The sequence below is a fragment of the Rhinoraja longicauda genome, unplaced genomic scaffold (genome assembly GCF_053455715.1).
Source record: "Rhinoraja longicauda isolate Sanriku21f unplaced genomic scaffold, sRhiLon1.1 Scf000295, whole genome shotgun sequence".
NCBI classification, from domain to species: domain Eukaryota; kingdom Metazoa; phylum Chordata; class Chondrichthyes; order Rajiformes; family Arhynchobatidae; genus Rhinoraja; species Rhinoraja longicauda.
Window position 1 is genome coordinate 108,750 of NW_027601513.1, and position 19,701 is coordinate 128,450.

Genomic DNA, 19,701 nt, shown 5'->3' on the forward strand with positions numbered 1-19,701 from the left:
AGCACAATGAGCATGTGCGTCTCTTTGAGGAAGGAATTCTCCATTGGACATGTGTCCCAATGGGACATATCCCTTCTATACCAACAGCAGTAGCTCAGATGTGTGTGCCTCTCTAATGTGCAGCGAAAACTGCACACCGATCGTTTCCAGTGGGCAAGGCCCCTGAATACTTTCTCACCACATTAAAACAGTTTGACTTCACCTTAGACTTTAAAAATACAGCGTGGAAACAGGCCCTTGGGGCCGCTGAGTTTGCACTGACCAGCGATTACTGAGTACACTCGCACTATCCTACACACAAAAGACAATTTTAGCATTTTTACCGAAGCCAATTAACCTACACGTTTTAGGAGTGTGTGAGGAAACCGGAGCACACAGAGAAAACCCACATGGTAAAGGGGAGAACGTACTAACTCTGTACAAACAGCACCCGTAGTCAGGATCGAACCCGGGTCCCTGGCGCCGTGAGGCAGCAACTCTGCCGCTGTGCACAGTGGTGCAGTAGTGTAGTGATTCATGTATAAGACTAGTTTACAGAGCAACAACTGTTTTATGGAACCAGCAACAAAATGTCCAGATCAGCAATGTTTATTTAAAATGCTAGTATCATGTCACAAAACCCTGGAGCCAAGCAAATAATGTTTGTGATATTGAAGCTAATGGAAACCTTCCAACATTTCGGACTAGATTAACTTCTGCTTTAGAAAGTTTAATAGGGAAGGTTTATTAGGGAAGGTTTAATAGGGAAGGTTTATTAGGGAAGGTTTAATAGGGAAGGTTTATTAGGGAAGGTTTAATAGGGAAGGTTCGGTGAACATGATGCATAATGGTGTCAGCCACCCTCCCCTGCTCTCCTTATCCAGACATCTGCATAGATCAGGCATTAAGATGGATTCACTACAGCCGAATGCTCATATTAAAATCGAGAAGCAGAATAACACAGCGATATGAAAATAAATGTAATGCAGCAATGTGGAAAGTTCCTTCTTTTTGTGGATCTTTTGTGGACCCGCCTCCATCTCCGATGAACCCAATGTTATCCTGATTAGTACAGGTACTGCCCAGGTTATATTGCTTCGACTTTGCGATGGTGCAAACGGCAGTGACCCTTAGCGAGCCGCCGCTCGCTTCCGGCCACGTGATCGCGTATTTTCAATGCATTTAGACTTACATTACTTTCAGTTTCCGATGGGTTTCTCGGAACAGAAGCCCATCGGAAGCTGAGGAGCACCTGTATCTGTCCAGTTGATCCTCATCGTTGTGTATAGGAGTGGGTGAGAACATAGAACAGTACAGCATAGGAACTGGCCCTCATCCCACAATGACTTTGCTGAACACGATGGCAAGACTAACTCTTATCTGCCTGCACATGATCCATATTTCTCCATTCCCTGTATATCCATGTGCTTACACAAAAGTCTTTAACCAAATCAGCCTCTGACACTGTGTTCCAGTCACTTGCCACCATCTGTAACAAAAAACTAGCTCAGCGCATCTCCTTTAAACTTTGCCACTCTCACCTGAAACCTTTGCCCTCTGGTCTTTGACATATCCACCCTTAGAAGATGGTTCTGACTGTCTACCCTTTCTTTTCATCTTGGAACTTTATATACTTCTGACAGGTCTCCCCTCAACCTCTGGCATTCCAGAGAAAGCAATCCAAGCCTGTCCAGCCTCTCCTTACAACTAAAAGCAGGTGACATTCTGGCAACCCTCCTGTGCACCTTTTCCCCAGCCTCCGTACTCTTTCCAAAGCCTACACATCCTTCCTGTGTTGGGGCGACCAGAGCTGTGTGTGTATTGCATCACGTTGCCACTGTGACCGTATTCAATAACACTCAATGGTTGTGAAACACTTTGAGATTGTCTGAGTTCAGGAAAGGTGCTGTAGAAACACAGATTCCTTCTTCGTTTCATGTACGTTGTTTAACATAAAACTTTGACCTTAGTTTGCCAAAAAAGGTTTACACGGTTTACCTGAATGAATGAGCCTGGGTTTACAATGTGGCCATTCTCTGTTCTTTTATTTCATATCCAACAAAACTGCAAAATCTCACAAATCTTCACACTAATGAGACAGTATTTTGGGTTCTTCTGTGAATTTATGCCACTAAATAATTGAATTGCATGGACCAGCACAACCACAACAAGAAAAGAGTTTGTTTCTCCCAGTCGACAGAGGTTGTGAGATCTGCAATGAGTATCAGTCATCTGGGCTGCGCTTGGTGAAGTGGAATTGTCTGTCATTCCCTGCTGAGCACACGTGTTGTAGAATGTTTGGAACATGAGCTTGTCTTCAGCAGGGACGATTATTATGGGCATATCACAGGACCTCTGAAACCCTATCCATCCTTAGACAGTCGTTTGCAATCAAACCTCAGCCACAGCTAGGAAGTAATCAGTCAATAATTCATCAGTGAGTCATGGAGTCAGAGTCATGCAGCACCAAATAGGTCCTTTGGCTCAACTTGCCCATGTCCCATCTAAGCTAGACGGGCTTTCCCGCATTTGACCCATATCCCTCTAACGCTTTCCAATCCATGTACCTGACAAGTGTCTTTTGTGTTTTTAAAGTGTTTTTTGCAGTATCTACCTCAATTACTTCCTCTGGCAGCTCATTCCATATACCTCCCATGTCAGTGTGAAAAAGTTGCTCCTCATTTACTTATTAAATCTCTCCCCTCTCACCCTATTTCCCCTCTCCCCTCTGGTTTTTGATTCCCTTACCCAAGATATTCCTACCTGTGATGTGCGTTCGCCATTTCAATTCCCCTCATGATGTTGTACACCTCTATAAACTCACTCATCCTCCTGCACTCCAAGGAATAGTCCCAGCCTGCCCAACCTCTCCCTGTTGCTCAGGCCCTCGAGTCCCAGCCTGCCCCAACCTCTCCCTGTTGCTCAGGCCCTCGAGTCCCAGCCTGCCCAACCTCTCCCTGTTGTTCAGGCCCTCTAGTCCCAGCCTTCCCAACCTCTCCCTGTAGCTCAGGCCCTCGAGTCCCACCCTGCCCAACCTCTCCCTGTAGCTCAGGCCCCTCGAGTCCTGGCACCATTTTCGCAAATCTTCTCTCCACTCTTTCCAGTTTAATGAGATCAAATATTTTGCTTTAAATCATGCTCTCACTGTCCTTCCTACTAATGGATGTTTGTTCAATCCTGTATGGTTAAGAGTTTGAGTTCAGTTTATTGCCTCGTGTATCGAGGTACAGTGAAAAGCTTTAGTTGTGTGCTAAACAGTCAGCAGAAAGACAGTACATGATTACAATCGACCCATCCACAGTGTACAGATACATGATGAAGGGAATAACATGAACAATGTTTAGTGCTAGATAAATAACTCAAGTCTCATCAAAGATAGTCTATCTCCAGAGGTAGATAGTAGTTCAGGACTCCTCTCTAGTTGTTGGTAGGATGATTTGGTTGCCTGATAACAGCTGGGAAGAAACTGTCCCTGAATCTGGATGTGTACATTTTGCCCGATGGGAGAGGGGAGAAGAGGGAGTGGCCAGGGTGCAACTTGTCCTTGGTTATGCTGGTGGCCTTGCCGAGGCAGAAAGAGGTGTAAATGGAGTCCGTGGAAAGCAGGTCGGTTTGTGTGATGGTCTGGGCTGCACCACACAGTTTTCTGCAATTTCTTGTGGTCTTGGATGGAGCTGTTCCCAAACCTTGCTGTGATGCATCCCGATAAAATGCTTTCAACGCGCATTTGATAAGAGAAGGGGTTAGCTGGAGTCAAGTGCTCCAATCTAACAGCTGTTGTATGAGGTCAGCATTGCGCATTGATTGAAGTCACACTTGCCGACTGTGCGACTTCCGGCACCCCATGCCTGTGGCCTAACTGGTGTGATGGTTTCCTGCATCTTCCAAATTGGGCTTGCACATTGTCACTTGAACCGGTTCACCATCCATGACTCCCAAACACGATATCTGCCTTAACAGAGCTGAATCTTCCTGCTACATACCAGCTGTATTAAAAAATCAAAAGACAGAATTAAGGGATGATTGGTTAACAGGAGTATCATTCCCCGACAGTATAACGTTTCCCCTTAACATTCCTTCCCACCTATGTCATTGACAGAATGGATTTCTATTCCTAAAGAGGATTTTTGGGATCTAATCAACATTTTTACAACTTCCTCCTGGACATACACTTAGATTGCAGTTAAATCGATCATCATTTCTGGACCAATTTGTCGTATTTGACAATGAGCAGCCCACTTGCATTGTATGTGATTAGACACAGTGCCAGGGCATGCATTCATCTGTCCAGTTCTTCACTCGATGCGTTCTAGACTTCAACCACTCTATCCTGAAATTGTTTTTATCCAGGTCAACAGTTACAACTACAAAAGGTAGAAAGGTAGATTAATTTATGTGCTTTTCATTCTGTACAATGAATGCAAAACTATAAAATCTCTGGTAAAGATTATATTTCCATTTATACTTGAATGGATCTTGCTGGGAATTTTCTGGATTTTACATTATTTCAACCTAAACAATTTTGCACAAACGCCTCTTGTTTCAGTAGCTTGACTTGCTTGACATTTTAAAATTTCAGTCTCGAAAACATTATTGGATTTGAGTGGTGGAGAAAGTATGATTTTGTGCCCCAGTTATTCACAGTTTATATGATCAATTAGGCTGAGAGAATAAAATGTCAAAGTTACAAATTTGCAATCTTAAATTAGGTGGGATTAAGAGCACAGAGGATGTGAATAAACTTTAGGGGGGTATGGGCAATGTTAAAGAGTGGGCAAAAACATGGAATACAAGATGGGGAAATGGTGCACAGAGAAAAAGCAGACTATTGGCTAAATGATGCGAGATTGGGTAGTGTTGATATTCAAAAGGATCTAGGTGCTTGTACACAAGTTACTGAAGGTTAGCAGTCAGGTGTAAGGTGCAGTGAAGAGGGCAAATGGTACATCAGCTTTTATTATGAGAGAGCTTGAATACAGAAGACATTGAAATTGCACAGGACCTTAAAGAGACCTCACCTGGAATATTTTCTACAGTTTTGGCTTCCTGAAGAAGAAAGGGTGTATTTGCCACAGCTTTAAAATTCATTAGTGGGTTTCAGTATTGACGGGCTTATTTTATGCAGAGATTAAGGTGAGTGGGACTCTGTTCTTTTGGGTTTGGAAGAACGTACAGATTTCTTCAAAACTTTCAACATTCTTGAAGGACATGACAGGCTAGACGTGGGGAAGTTGTTTCACCTGGCTGAGAAATCCAGGAACAGTGGCACAGGTATGAAAATGAAGGGTCATTGGGGTGAACAGAGGGCACATTTCTACATGGTGAGGTTGATATACCTTAGGAATTTACTACCCTGGAGATCCCCAGAATCTGAATCATTAGGTTCATTCAAAATAGAGATTGGAAAATGTACAGGTATTAAATGATTCAAAATGACTTGGAATCAAACTATGACTTAAAGATTTAAATTTGACCATGCTTTTGTACAGGTGAATTTATAATGGGAAACAAAGAAATGGCAGAACAGTTAAACAAGTACTTTGGTTCTGTCTTCACTCAGGAAGACATAAACAATCTCCCAAAACTATTAGGGGACCGAGGATCTAGAGGGAGGGATGCATTGGTGATCATTTTCCAATGTTCTCTCGACTCTGGATCAGTTCCTGTGGACTGGAGGGTAGCCAATGTAACTCCACTCTTTAAGAAAGGAGGGAGAGAGAAAACGAGGTATTATAGAGCAGTTAGCCTTACATCGGTAGTGAGGAAGATGCTTGAGTCGATTATTAAAGATGTGATAGCAGCACATTTGGAAAAGCAGTGACAGGATCGGTCAAAGTCAGCTTGGATTTATGAAGGGGAAATCATGTTTGACTAATCTTCTGGAACGATTTGAGGATATAACAAGTAGAATGGATAAGGAAGAGCTAGTGGATGTGGTGTATCTGGACTTTCTAAAAGCCCTTGACAAGGTCCCACACAAGAGATTAGTGTGCAAAATTAGAGCACACGGTATTGGGGGTAGGGTATTGACATGGATAGAGAACTGGTTGGCGAACAGGAAGCAAAGAGTAGGAATAAACGGGTCCTTTTCAGAATGGCAGGCAGTGACTAGTGGGGTACCGCAAGGCTCGGTGCCGGGACCTTTGTTATTTACAATTTTTATTAACGATTTAGACGAGGGAATTAAATGTGACATCTCCAAGTTTGCAGATGACACAAAGCTGGGCGGCAGTGTGAACTATGAAGAGGATGCTATGAGGTTGCAGGGTGACTTGGACAGGTTGTGTGAGTGGGCAGATGCATGGCAGATGCAGTTTAATGTGGATAAATGTGAAGTTATCCAGTTTGGTGGTGAGAACAGGAAGGCAGATTATTATCTGAATGGTGTCAGATTAGGAAAAGGGGAAGTACAACGAGACCTGGGTGTGCTTGTACATCAGTCACTGAAAGTAAGCATGCAAATACAGCAGGCAGTGAAGAAAGCTAATGTTGGCCTTCATTGCGAGAGGATTTGAGTTTAGGAGCAAGGAGATCCTACTGCAGTTGTGCAGGGCCCTAGTGAGACTTCACCTGGAGTATTGTGTGCAATTTTGGTCTCCTAATTTGAGGAAGGATATTATTGTTATTGAGTGCAGCATAGGTTCACCAGGTTAATTTCCGGGATGGCGGGACTGACATATGATGAAGGAATGGGTCAACTGGGCTTGTATTCACTGGAATTTAGAAGGATGAGAAGGGATCATATACAATCATATACAATTCTTATAGGTCTGGACAGGCTAGATGTAGGAAAAATGTTCCTGATGTTGGGGGAGTCCAGAACCAGGGGTCACAGTTTAAGAGTAAGGGGTAGGCCATTTAGGACTGACGTGAGGAAAAACGTTTACACCCAGAGAGTTGTGAATCTGTGGAATTCTCTGCTACAGAAGGCAGTGGAGGCCAATTCACTGGGGTTTTGAATGAATGAATGAAAGAATGAATGAATAAGTTTATTGGCATAGTATGTACACATACAAGGAATGTGTCTTGGTGCTCTGCTCGCAAGTAACAACACGGACATATAGTAAACAATTAAGAATAAAGCATAAAACATTAAAACATTAAGAATACAACATTACGGTTTAAACATGTGAGTGAAATAAACCAGAGCAAAAAGAGACTGCAGAGTTTTGTTTATTGAGTATAGCTGCTACTCGTGGAAAAAAAGCTGTTTTTATGTCTGGCTGTGGCTGCTTTGACAGTCTGGAGTCGCCTTCCAGAGGGAAGTGCTTCAAAGAGTTTGTGTCCAGGGTGAGAGGGGTCAGAGATGATCTTGCCCGCTCGCTTCCTGGCCCTTGCAGTGTACAGTTCATCAATGGGGGGAAGGTTGCAGCCAACAACCTTCTCAGCTGATCGAACAATTCTCTGCAGCCTCTCGATGTTGTGCTTGGTGGCTGAGCCAAACCAGACCATGATGGAGAAGGTGAGGACGGACTCAATGATGGCAGTATAGAATTGGACCATCATTGCCTGTGGCAGATTGTGTTTCCTCAGTTGCCGCAGGAAGTACATCCTCTGTTGGGCCTTTTTGACTGTGGAGTCGATGGTGGCCCCCCATTTAAGGTCCTTGGAGATGATGGTTCCAAGGAACTTAAATGACTCCACAGATGTGACTGTGGTGTTGTTGATGGTGAGTGGGGGGAGGGGAGGGATAGCTCTCCGAAAGTCTACAATTAGTTCCACTGTCTTGAGAGCATTGAGCTCCAGGTTGTTGCGATGGCACCAGGACGCCAGCTGTGTCACTTCCCATCTGTAGGCAGATTCCTCCCCATCCTGGATCAGTCCAATCAGGGTTGTTTCATCCACAAATTTGAGGAGCTTGACAGAGGAGTCTGTGGAGGTGCAGTCGTTGGTGTAGAGAGAGTAAAGGAGAGGGGAGAGTACACAGCCTTGCGGTGCTCCTATGCTGAGGGTCTGCGGGTCCGAGATGTGCTTTCCCAGCCTCACATTCTGCTTCCTGTCCGTCAGGAAGTTGGTGATCCACTGACAGAGGGGTTCAGGCACAGTCAGCTGGGAGAGTTTGGAGTGTAGTAGCTCTGGCACAATGGTGATAAATGCAGAGCTAAAGTCCACAAACAGAATCCTGGCATAGGTCCCCTTGCGGTCAAGGTGCTGGAGGATGAAGTGCAGGTCTAGATTGACTGCATCATCCACCTATCTATTGGCCCTGTATGCAAACTGCAGGGGGTCCAGCAGGGGGTTTGTGATGTTTTTCAGCTGGGCCAGCACAAGTCTTTCAAAGGTCTTCATGATGACAGAGGTCAGTGCGACAGGCCTGTAGTCATTAAGACTAGTGATCCTTGTCTTTTTGGGTACAGGGACAATAGTGGAGACTTTGAAGCAGGCAGGGACAGTGCAGGTTTCCAGGGACTGGTTGAAAATGTCTGTGTAGACCGGTGCCAGTTGTTCGGCACGGAGCTTGAGGGTGGGGGGGGAAACATTGTCCAGTCCTGGAGATTTCCGGCTTTTCTGTCTCTCATAAATAGCCTCTCCACCTCCGCAATTTCTATTGTTGGAGATGAAGTGGCCAGACTGATGTTGGGCAGCAAGGAGGGGGTGAGAAATGGACGAGGGCCCAGTCAGTGCAGACTGGAGTCAGGCTGTGAGTAGGTGTGAAGTGGTGATTGGGGGAGGGGGGAGGGGGGGAGGGGGGGAGGGGGGGAGGGGGTGGAGGGGGGGGAGTGGAGGAAGGGGTCCCAGGGTTATGTTTCTGTTTCTTGAACCTGCAGTAGAACTCGATCAGGTCATTTTCGTCTTGTAGCTCAACACTTTCACTCAGTCCGCCTTAACCAACCTAATCTCCCGGTGGCTCAACACCTCAACTCCCCCTCCCACTCCCAGTCTCAACTTTCTGTCATGGGCCTCCGCCATTGTCATAGTGAGGCCCAGCGCAAATTGCAGGAACAGCATATCATATTTTGCTTGGGTAGCTTACACCCCAGCGGTATGAACATTGATTTCTCTAACTTCAGATAGTCCCTCTGTCCCTCTTTCCCCTCCTCCTTCCCAGTTCTCCCGCTGTCTTCCCATCTCCAACTACATCCTATCTTTGTCCCACTCTCTCCCCTGACATCAGTCTGAATTAGGGTCTCGAACCGAAATTTCACCCATTCCTTCTCTCCTGAGATGCTGCCTAGCTCCAGGATTTTGTGATTCCTCTTGTAGCTGGCGATTTCCTGCAAGCCCTTCCAAACTGAAGAAGAGTCATTAGCTGAGAACTTGCTCCTCAGCTTCTCAGAGTACCTTTCATTGGCAGCTCTGATTCCTCTTCTCAGCTTGTACTTGGCCTGCCTGTAGAGGTCTGCATCCCCACTCCTGTAGGCCTCATCTTTTGACTGGCGGAGCTGTCTGAGTACTGCTGTGAACCAGGGCTTGTCGTTGTTAAACCAGTTCCGGGTCCTAGTTGGAATGCAACTGTCCTCGCAAAAGCTGACGTAGGATGTCACAGTGTCTGTATACTCATCAAGGCTTGTGGTTGCTTCCCTGAACACATTCCAATCAGTGCAGTCAAAGCAGGGCTGTAGTTTTTCAATGCCCTCGCTCGTCCACCTTTTCGTTGTTCTGACCACAGGCTTAACAGATTTTAGTTTCTGCCTGTAGGTCGGAATAAGGTGAACGAAACAATGATCAGAGACCCAGAGCCGCCCAGGGAACAGAGCGATATGCGTTCTTGATTGAAGTGTAACAGTGATCGTGTTCTCTCCCCTCTGGTGGGGCAGATAACATGAAGTCTGTACTTTGGGAGCTCAAGAGTGCTTTCAAGAGAATTAGATTTAGCTCTTGAGCTTAAGGAATCCAGGGATACGGGGAGAAAGCAGGAAGCAGGTTGATTTTAGATGATCAGTCATGATCATATTGAATGGTGGTACTGGCTCGAAGGGCCGAATGACCTACTCCTGCACCTACTTTTCTATGTTTCTATGAATGGGTTCTCTTTAATGTTGTGTATAGACAGAAGGTATAATGCATGTAATAATTTCATTGTTCAAATTTAGGACATATGACAATAAAACACTCGACTTTTGACTAATGCAAAGATTATTGTGTGACTTATTGATATGTTTTATCACTCTTCATCTTGCTAAAGTACAGAACAGATCTACAATCTTCATCGCCATGTCGACATCTCTTAGCTTCACCCCCTCACCTTCTCTGCAAAATGGGCTTTGTTTTTTAATCTTTATTTTTCAGGATGTGGGTGTCACTGGTAAGGCCAGCTATCATTGTTCGTCTCTCAGATGTTGCCACAACCCTTAAAATATGCAGAATAGTTTCTGCTTCTATTACTAGTTAGTGGCTGGCAGCCAGAACAAGCCACACAGAATGAAATGCTTTCCCATAGGAAGTGGCCTGCAATGCACAAAGGACCAGAGCATGTACTTCATCGGTCACAAAACTCAGTGATTGCCCACCCTTGAACTTTCCTGTGCCTCAATTTTGGACTTACTTTAAGATCATTTATAATGTTATCTTCCCATCTTCTACTTCCAGACTTTGGAGAATATTCTTTTGGGTTTTAGTTCAGTTTAGTTTAGTTTAGTTTAGTTTAGTTTAGTTGAGTTGAGCTGAGTTTAGGGATACAGCATGGAAACAGGCCCTTCAGCCCACCAGGTCCGTACCGACCAATGATTACCTGTAGTTCTATATTATTCCAGTTTCATATCCTATACCCCAGGGACAATTTACAGAGGCCAATTAACCTACAAACCTGCACATCTTTGGAATGTGGGAGGAAGCCGGAGCACCCGGAGAAAACCCATGCAGTTTCCCACAGGGAGAATGTGCAACCTCCCTATAGACAGCGCCCATAGTCAGGATTGAACCCGGGTCTCAGGCACTGTAAAGTAGCTACTCTACCACTGCGCCACCGTGTCACCCTAATATTGCGCATGGATTAGAGGGCAATAGCTACAGGGAGAGGTCGGATAGACTTGGATTGTTTTCTCTGGAACACTGGAAGGCGAGGGAGATGTGATAGAAGTCTATAAAATTATGAGAGGCACAGATAAGATAAACAGTCCGAATCTTTTCCTAGTTGGGAAATATCAAATACTGGAGGGCATAGGTTTAGAGTGAGAGGGGCAAAGATTAAAGGAGATGTGCGGGCAAGTTTTATACACAGAGGGTGGTGAGTGCCTGGAACCTGTGACTGGGGATGGTGGTGGAGGCAGATTCGATAGTGGATAGGTATATGGAAATGCAGGGAGTGGAGGGATATGGATAATGTGCAGGCAGATGAGAGCAAGGCTTGGCTTCATGTTTGGTGCAGATGAGAGCAAGGCTTGGCTTCATGTTTGGTGCAGATGTTGTGAGTCAAAAGGTCTATTCCTGTGCTGTACTGTTTTATGTTCTATATCTATATCTGGCAAAAGCTTGTTGCATTATAGCTTCTTCACAATGTCATAGCAATGAGGGAGGGCTGCCTTGTCAGAGATACTGGCTCTCGAGGCCACGCTCCTCTGGCCATGAATGCAGTACCTATCGTGTGGCATTATTGAAAGGAGATGAAAGAATTCTTCCAAAGTTGTGGTCTATGTATTTTAGTTTAGTTTAGTTTAGAGATACAGCATGGAAACAGGCCCCTTCGGCCCACCGTCCACACCGACCAGCATTCCCTGCACATTAACACTATCCCACACACACTAGGGGCACATTACACATTTATACCCAGCCAATTAGCCTAGAAACCTGCACGTCTTTGTAGTATGGGAGTAAAATAAAGATCTCGGGGAAAACCCACGCAGGTCACGGGGAGAAGGTACAAACTCCATACAGACAGCGCCCGTAGTCGGGATCAAACCCAGGTCTCTGCCTCTGCAAGTGCCACCCTATCCCTCAACCAAACTCACCAAGAAAGAGGCAGCTCCTTGGCACAGTGGTTGCAGCGCCAGAGACCCGGGTTCGATCATAACTAGGGGTGCTGTCTGTACAGAGTTTGTACATTCTTACCCTGATGGTGTGGGTTTTCTATTGGTGCTCCGGTTCCCTCACACACTGCAAAAGTTTATAGGTTTGTAGGTTAATTGGCTTCGGTAAAATTGTAAATTGTCCCGAGTGTGCTGGACAGTGATAGTGGGCGGGGATCGTTGGTCAGCGCGGACTTGGTGGGCTGAAGGGCCTGCTTCCACGCTGTATCTCTAAACTAAACTAAACACTAAAAATAGAATATCAGCTCATTCATTTGTCGTTTGTAGAATCTTGACTCTGTGCCACCTTGTATCAAATATCCTACGTGGGATTCGAGGTTTATAGCTGCAAGATCTGCAAGTTCTTCCTCATTTATAAGCAATTCCTGCTTGCAGTCTTAATAAAGCCAGTAATCTAATCTACAACCATTAATATAGTGGTTAAATACATTTATTATCAGTGGTCTAAAAATACCTTTTCTGAGAATTACCTTTTGGCAATTCTTCAATTCTTTTTCACAATTTCGCATCTTTTAAATAAATGTGCTACTTTTTTGCAAAACCAGTTTAATTTTGCATATATATGGAGAGGCATTGTAGTGAAATGATGGTAATTGGAAGTTCACAATTATCTGTAAATGATAGTGTAAATATTGTGTTCTATGAAACAACAGCATGAATAAAACTTAGCTGTTGTCTCTCTGTTGTTCTTGATTAGATACCTTACTGAATTTGTGGATTTGGGTAACGTCTCTGTTTTAAGAACTTTTCGTGTTCTGCGGGCTCTGAAAACCATCACAGTTATTCCAGGTAACGGCGTGTCAAATGTTCCCATTCCTTTACAATACAGCAGTCAGAACTGCTCTTTGATTGTTAATTAATAAGTTCACTGTCGGAAGGTTATTGCCTGTTAGATGTAGACACAACAAAACTGCAGATGCTGGTTTACAAGAAAAGACACAAAGTGCGAGAGTTACTCATCAGGTCAGGCAGCATCTCTGGAGAACATGGATGGGTGACATTTCGGGTCTGAGGAGAGGTGCCAATCCGAATCATCAGCTGTCCAAGTTCTCCAGTGCCAGTGAGATGATGGAAGTGCTGTTCATAAGCATCTTAAAAGGATGGATGTAACTATATGAGCAACAATGCACCCTTTCTTGTAATAGAACAGCACAAGAACATGCCCAAAATGCTGGAGTAACTCAGCGGAACAAGCAGCATCTCTGGATAGAAGGAATGGGTGATGTTTCAGGGCGAGACCCTTCTACAGACTGAGCTGAACAAGAATAGACCCTTCATCCATGCTGAACATGATGCCAAGACCATCTCTAATCTACCTGTACATAACCTACCCTGCCATTCCCTGCATATTCCTACATTTATCACTAAGCTTCTTAAATGCCACTATCATATTTGCCTCAACCACCAACCCCGGCAGCACATTCCAGGCACTTACCACCCTGTTTGTAAAAAAAAAAGATTCCCTGACCATCTTTATACCTTAGAGACCTTAGGACCACCAAGTTCTCGCCGACCAACGATACACTAGCATTATCCTACACACACAAGGGGCAATTTACAATTTTACAGAAGGCAATTAACCTGCAAACGTGCACGTTTTGGAGTGTGGGAGGAAACTGGTGCACCCGGGGAAAACCCACGTGGTCATGGGGAGAACGTACAAACTCCATGCAGACAGCACCTGTAGTCAGGATCGAACACTGGTCTCTAGCACTGTAACGCAGCAACTCCTGCCCTAAAACACTAAACTTTGCTCCTCTCACTTCAAAGCAATGTCATTCTCTCCTTTTCAGAGAAGTGGGACAGAGCATGAAACAAAACTCTTAAACCCCTCAAGAATCTTCAATATTTGTAAACAGTAATACAAAACTGCAGTGTTATGAATAAAAGCGATTACACAGGGTTCATTGGAGCCAGCCAACGAGAGGGATGTTAATCCTGCAGAATGGAATTCCACACATTTCAGCTCCCGCTGTCAGTATCCCCCTGTCAGTAATGCTTTGACAGGTGCACAGTAGAATTCCCACCACACTGCCCTCACAATATGCCACGACTCTGAAAAGGATTTTGTCAGTAATTCTATCTCCCTTCCAACCATCCAACGGTCTCTCTTTGTGGGATTACTATCTAATGCTCAATTAGGACTTTAAAAAAAAATCTTCTCTGAAACCCACCGGTTAGTACAACGAGGCCAAATGCTGGTTCCTTGGAATGCTTTTGCAAGCTGGCTGATTTACATTCCTCTCCCAGAAACCACAGGCCTGATTCCAACCAGCACATTTTGTTGATCCATCAGGGATAAACAATTTGCCACAATGGATGTTGTATTGTCAGGATTGTAAGGCATTGGCCTGCAGTTGCTGCCGGACAAGACCATGTCTCAAGGGCAGAACAGAAAATTATCAAATAGAATATAAACAGAAAGCAAGACAAAAAGTCACAAAGTGCTGAAGTAACTCAGCGGGTCAGGCGGCATAACAAAGAGGAACCCAGCGTGAAGGAGGGGGGGGGGGGGGCTGAGAACTACGAGGGACCAAAGTAATGAATACTTTGTAACTTTGTTGGCGAGTCTTTGCATACCTTGTGTATAAGTCATAAGGTCATGAGGAATAGTAGAATTAGGCCATTAGGCCCATCAAATCTACTCTGCCATTCAATCATTGCTGATCTATCTTTCCCTCCTAACCCCATTCTCCTGCCTTCTCCCCATAACCTCTGACACTTGTACTAATCAAGAATCTATCTATCCCTGCCTTAAAAATCACCACTGACCTGGCCTCCACAACCTTCTGTGGTAAAGAATTCCACAGATTCACCACCGTCTGATTAAATAAATTTCTCTTCATCTCCTTCCTAACAGAACGTCCTTTAATTCTGAGGCTATGATCTCTTTTCCTAGATTCTCCCACTTGTGGAAACATCCTCTCCACACCCACTCTATCCAAGCCTGGTATGCAAAACAAAGAATGTCAATGTGACATGTGACAAATCGGATATTAAAGAGTCAATCAAGCAATCGATCAATCAAGCATCACTGGGGAACATGGATAACTGATGTTTTGCATCCTGAGAAAATTACTCCAGAACTTTGTGCCTTTTTTTGTAAATCAGCATCTGCAGTTTCTTCTGTCTCAGAGCAGAAAACAACCATCAGAGGGATTCCTCAAAGTTGTGAGAAAAATCTTCAAAAGATGTGCTATTATATATAACTAGTTAGAAATTAAATCGCTTTTGCGCTAAATTTTAAATGAGCGGGCAATTCTACGGCTGCCATTGCTTTACAAACAATGAAAAAAATGCACGGGCGATATTAAACAAATCATGTCACAGGGCCAGGACTCATTGTAACAGTTGCCATTTTTCTGTTCGCTAGGATTAAAAACCATTGTTGGAGCTCTGATCCAGTCGGTGAAGAAATTGGCAGACGTGATGATTCTGACCGTTTTCTGTTTAAGTGTGTTTGCACTTATTGGTCTCCAGCTGTTTATGGGAAATTTGAAACACAAATGTGTGATATGGCCTCCACCAGGAGAATTATTTTACAATAATACCTTCATCGAGGACGGGTCAGGGATGGACAATGATACCCTGGTTGGTAACCACAGTGGCAGTTATAACTGGCATGACTACATTAATCATGAAGGTACAGTTTGTGCAATTATCACATATTCTGATAATATCTTCTTCTTGGGCAGCTTGTTGGGATCAAAGATGATTTTTTTAATGAAGATAGACACAAGATGCTGGAGTAACTCAGCGTGTCAGGCAGCATCTCTGGAAAGAAGAATCGAGACCCTTCTTCAGACTGAGAGTCAGGGGAGAGGGAAACTAGAGATGAGGAAGGGTACAATTGGCATGTAAGGTGGGAAAAGGAGAGATCAAATCAGACGATGATCCGGGAAACAATGGTTCATTGTTGACTGAGGGGAAGTTGACAACAAGGCATCCAAACAGGACAATTAATCAGGAGGACAGTGAAACTAGTCGGAGTAGGGTGCAGAGGATGTTGCCTGGACTGGAGAGCAGGAGCTATAAGAAGAGGTTGAGCGGGCTAAGGCTCTATTCTTTGGAGCGCAGGAGGATGAGGGGTGATCTTACAGAGGTGTACAAAATCATGAGAGGAATAGATCGGGTAAACGCACAGAGTCTCTTGCCCAGAGTAGGGGAATTGAGAACCAAAGGACATGGTTTTAAGGTGAGGTGGGAAAGATTTTATAAGAACCTGAGGAGGAACTTTTTTATCCATTTTATTGACCCACTAGTACAATCATCTCTCTGATTGTACCAAAAATAGACAGTATTTCTGCTGACTTGATCTTTTCATTATTTTTTGTGTATATACATATTTGGTTTGAACTTTTTCCAACCACTCAGATAAGTAGTCATCACAAAGTACCTGGATCACAATTTCAGAAGCTTTTAAAATTTAGCATTCTTTGATACTATAGTCACAGGTGTTGAGTAATAGTAACAGAAATGGCCTGTATGTTCATGCATTTAACAGAACAAATGTTTATAGCTTCAGGTTAGAAGCATTTTTATTGTTCTTACTTCTCCATATGTTCTATCCCAGTGTGGTGTTGCTTTGTAAGCGGATAATTGTTTTGATTAAAAAATACAACGAGCTAGATAGAGATCTAGGGGCTAGTGGAATCATGGGATATGGGGAGAAGGCAGGCACGGGATATTGATTGAGGACAATCAGCCATGATCACAATGAATGGCGGTGCTGGCTCGAAGGATGAATGGCCTCCTCCTGCACCTATTTTCTATGTTTCTATGTTTCTATGTTTAGGCCCTTCGGCCCACCGAATCAACTGGCTCCATGTTATCCCAGTTTCTCATCCATTCCCCCCACACAAGGGGCGATTTACAGAGTCTAATTAACCTACAAACCTGCACGGGGATGTGGGAGGAACGTGGAGCACCACACATTCATTGGGAAAACGTGCAAACTTCACACAGACAGCATCTGAGATCATGATCGAACCCGTGTCTCTGGTTCTGTGAAGCAGCAGCTCTACCATTGTGTCATTGCGCCAGCATTTTGCTTTGCATTGTGGGAACAAAGCTGAAGCCATTAATCCTCTTTTACCTTTGAAAATAATGAAATTCCAGTACTACAGGAGATGATGAAAAATTATTTCACCTCGTTGTGTTAGGAGTCTGGAACTCAGTGACTGAAAAGAAACAGGGGCAGAAAGCCTCATCACATTTAAACTGTCCATGTAAACTTGGCAGGATGTGAACCCAGTGTGGGAATGGTTCGATTGGCAATTTTGTTTTTCAGCCAGCACTGACTAGATGGGCTGAATGGGCTAATTTTGTGTCATAAGTTATCTGCCGTTCTACCATGCATTTTAAACGGTAACTCAAGAAGGTTCAAAACGATAACCACACAATTATCTAAACTACACTTTTGGATCCTACTATACATAAAGATAAGCGAGACAACTAACAGGAGATTTCAAACAAAGTTAAGTGCAGAAAGGAGTAGATACCAATAACAAGGAGAGAACATTCCACCGATGTTAAAGACCTCAAGGGTGTGAGCTATGGGGAGAGGTTGAGCAGACTGGGACTCTATTCCCTGGAGTGCAGGAAGATGAGGGGTGATCTTATAGAGGTGTATAAAATCATGAGAGGAATAGATCGGGTAGATGCAATGAGTCTCTTGCCCAGGGGAATCAAGAGCCAAAGGTTTAAGGTGAAGGGGGAAAGGTTTTATAGGAACATGAGGGGTAACCTTTTAATGCAAATGGTGGTGGATGTGTGGAACGAGCTGCTGGAGGAGGTAGTTGAGGCAGTTACTCTCACAACGTTTTAGAAGAAATTAGACAGATACATGGATTGGACATGTTTAGAGGGATATGGGCCAAACGCAGTAAAGTGGGACTGGTGTAGATGGGACTTGGTGGTCGGTGTGGGTAAGTTGGGCCAAAGTGCCTGTTTCCAAACTGCATGACTCTATGACCTTAACATCAAAGAGCAAGTCTTTATTTTTGTGTATATCTTTGTGCGGCTTAAGAATGCTAAAGATATTTTTGTATTTCTCTTTGAACCTCCAAGATAATCAATACTTTCTTGAAGATTCTCTTGATGCTCTGTTGTGTGGGAATGGCTCGGATGCTGGGTAAGTTGTCTCCTGTTATGCTCAACTCCTGATCTAACGACTGTGTTGTCAGGCTGCAGAAACCTCCAACTGTGCCCTTCGCTGCATGTTTGCTTCAATCCTGAGCAGGAGGAAAGTGCAGTAATCACTAATGGGACAGGATGAGATTCATCTGGATTCATCTGCCATGGAGGGCAAGTCTGGAGTTGACATGGCTGACATGTAACACAACCACCTGCTGTTGGTGATAAATCTCTGATCAAGTGCACGTGCATAGAGGTTATCACAAGCGGAATCAAAAGGATTTAATTTCCTCTAAAGGCTATTTTTAACATTCTAGTTTGCACATTTTCAGCCAGTACCAGCTCTCTGGTGCCTGATTCAGACGATTATGTTTTCAATTCACACCCCAGAAATCTGAGTGCATCGTTTGATTTTATCCTCTCGTTCAGTGTAAAGATGTTCTACTTCTTTTATTTCTGTCCCTGTCTCCATCATCCCTGTTCTCTCACGTTCTTCACCCGGGCCTGTAGTTGTGGGTTAAACACAGCTGTTCCCCACAAATCTATCATCCAATCTGCATTAGTCTCCAAGATTAGAGGAGACAGCATCATTTACAATAATTTCTTCCCATTGTTCTAAATCTAAAGAAGTACAACTAAGTTACCAATCCAACCTTTGTGAAGCATCATTAAGCTGGAAAATAGAAACATCAAAATAATGGTCTGGCGATTTTAATGGGATTGATAGCAACGGATTGTCCAGGTGTATTGTGATGAAGTTATGAACGATCTATCCCACCACTACCCTACATTAGGAAAATAGCACAGGATATTTCAGGTGGGAATGAATAAAGTAGATGTAAACACTTGCTTTATTCTCATTATTATGATAACTAAAGACAATCTTCATTTTTTTCATGTTTAATTTTACAATCTTTAATTGAGGATCAAATCTCCAAATAATGTGAGAATTGGAACTATAATTGGTAGTTTATAATGGTCATGTGCTCCTTTCTGATCTGATAATATTTTTAGTGTATATAAATGTGTTGGATGCTATGACATCTCCTGATATTCCACAGAAAATCAGGTAACAACAAATGACAGGAGATCACTGGCCACGACCGGCAGATAGTAGGTGATAATAATCACCAGATCCCACCTCAACCCAAGGCTTCTGCAGCATTTGAATGTGCATTATTGATTATAGCTTACCATAATCAATGAAAGCACTTCAGTTTCACCTTAAGAGAATGATGGACCATCCTAGACATAATATTAGAGTCGAGGTGTTATTCTTTAGCCATTGTCTGCCTATTCATATAAGTGGAGGAACTATTTGTCGGTGTGCAAGAGAATGTTCTCAGTGTCATTGCCAAAGATTATCCTTCAGCTTTTTCCATTGAAGGAGATAACCTGCTTATTTATTTCATTGTTGCTCGCTTGGCTGTGCTGAAGGAAAATTGGCTGCTGCTTGTGTCAACCAAGGCCTCATTGCACTTTCCCTTTACCCATTGGTGTCCGATTAGGTAAAGTGGAAGTGCAACGAGACATGGGTGTCCTTGTACACCAGTCACTGAAAGTAAGCGCGCAGGTACAGCAGGCAGTGAAGAAAGCTAATGGCATGTTGGCCTTCATAACG

At 43.8% G+C, this 19,701-nt stretch overlaps 1 protein-coding gene across 1 annotated transcript in view; it reads left to right on the forward strand.

Moving 5' to 3' along the window:
- The window catches only part of LOC144590757 (sodium channel protein type 3 subunit alpha-like), a 35,703-nt gene extending 17,621 nt beyond the window's left edge, over positions 1-18,082 (forward strand). The window contains exons 5-7 of the mRNA XM_078395180.1: positions 12,643-12,734; positions 15,319-15,588; positions 18,015-18,082. Of these exons, the coding sequence (XP_078251306.1) occupies positions 12,643-12,734; positions 15,319-15,588; positions 18,015-18,082 (430 nt within the window). The remainder of the gene's footprint in view (positions 1-12,642; positions 12,735-15,318; positions 15,589-18,014) is intronic.
- The last annotated feature ends 1,619 nt before the right edge of the window (positions 18,083-19,701 follow it).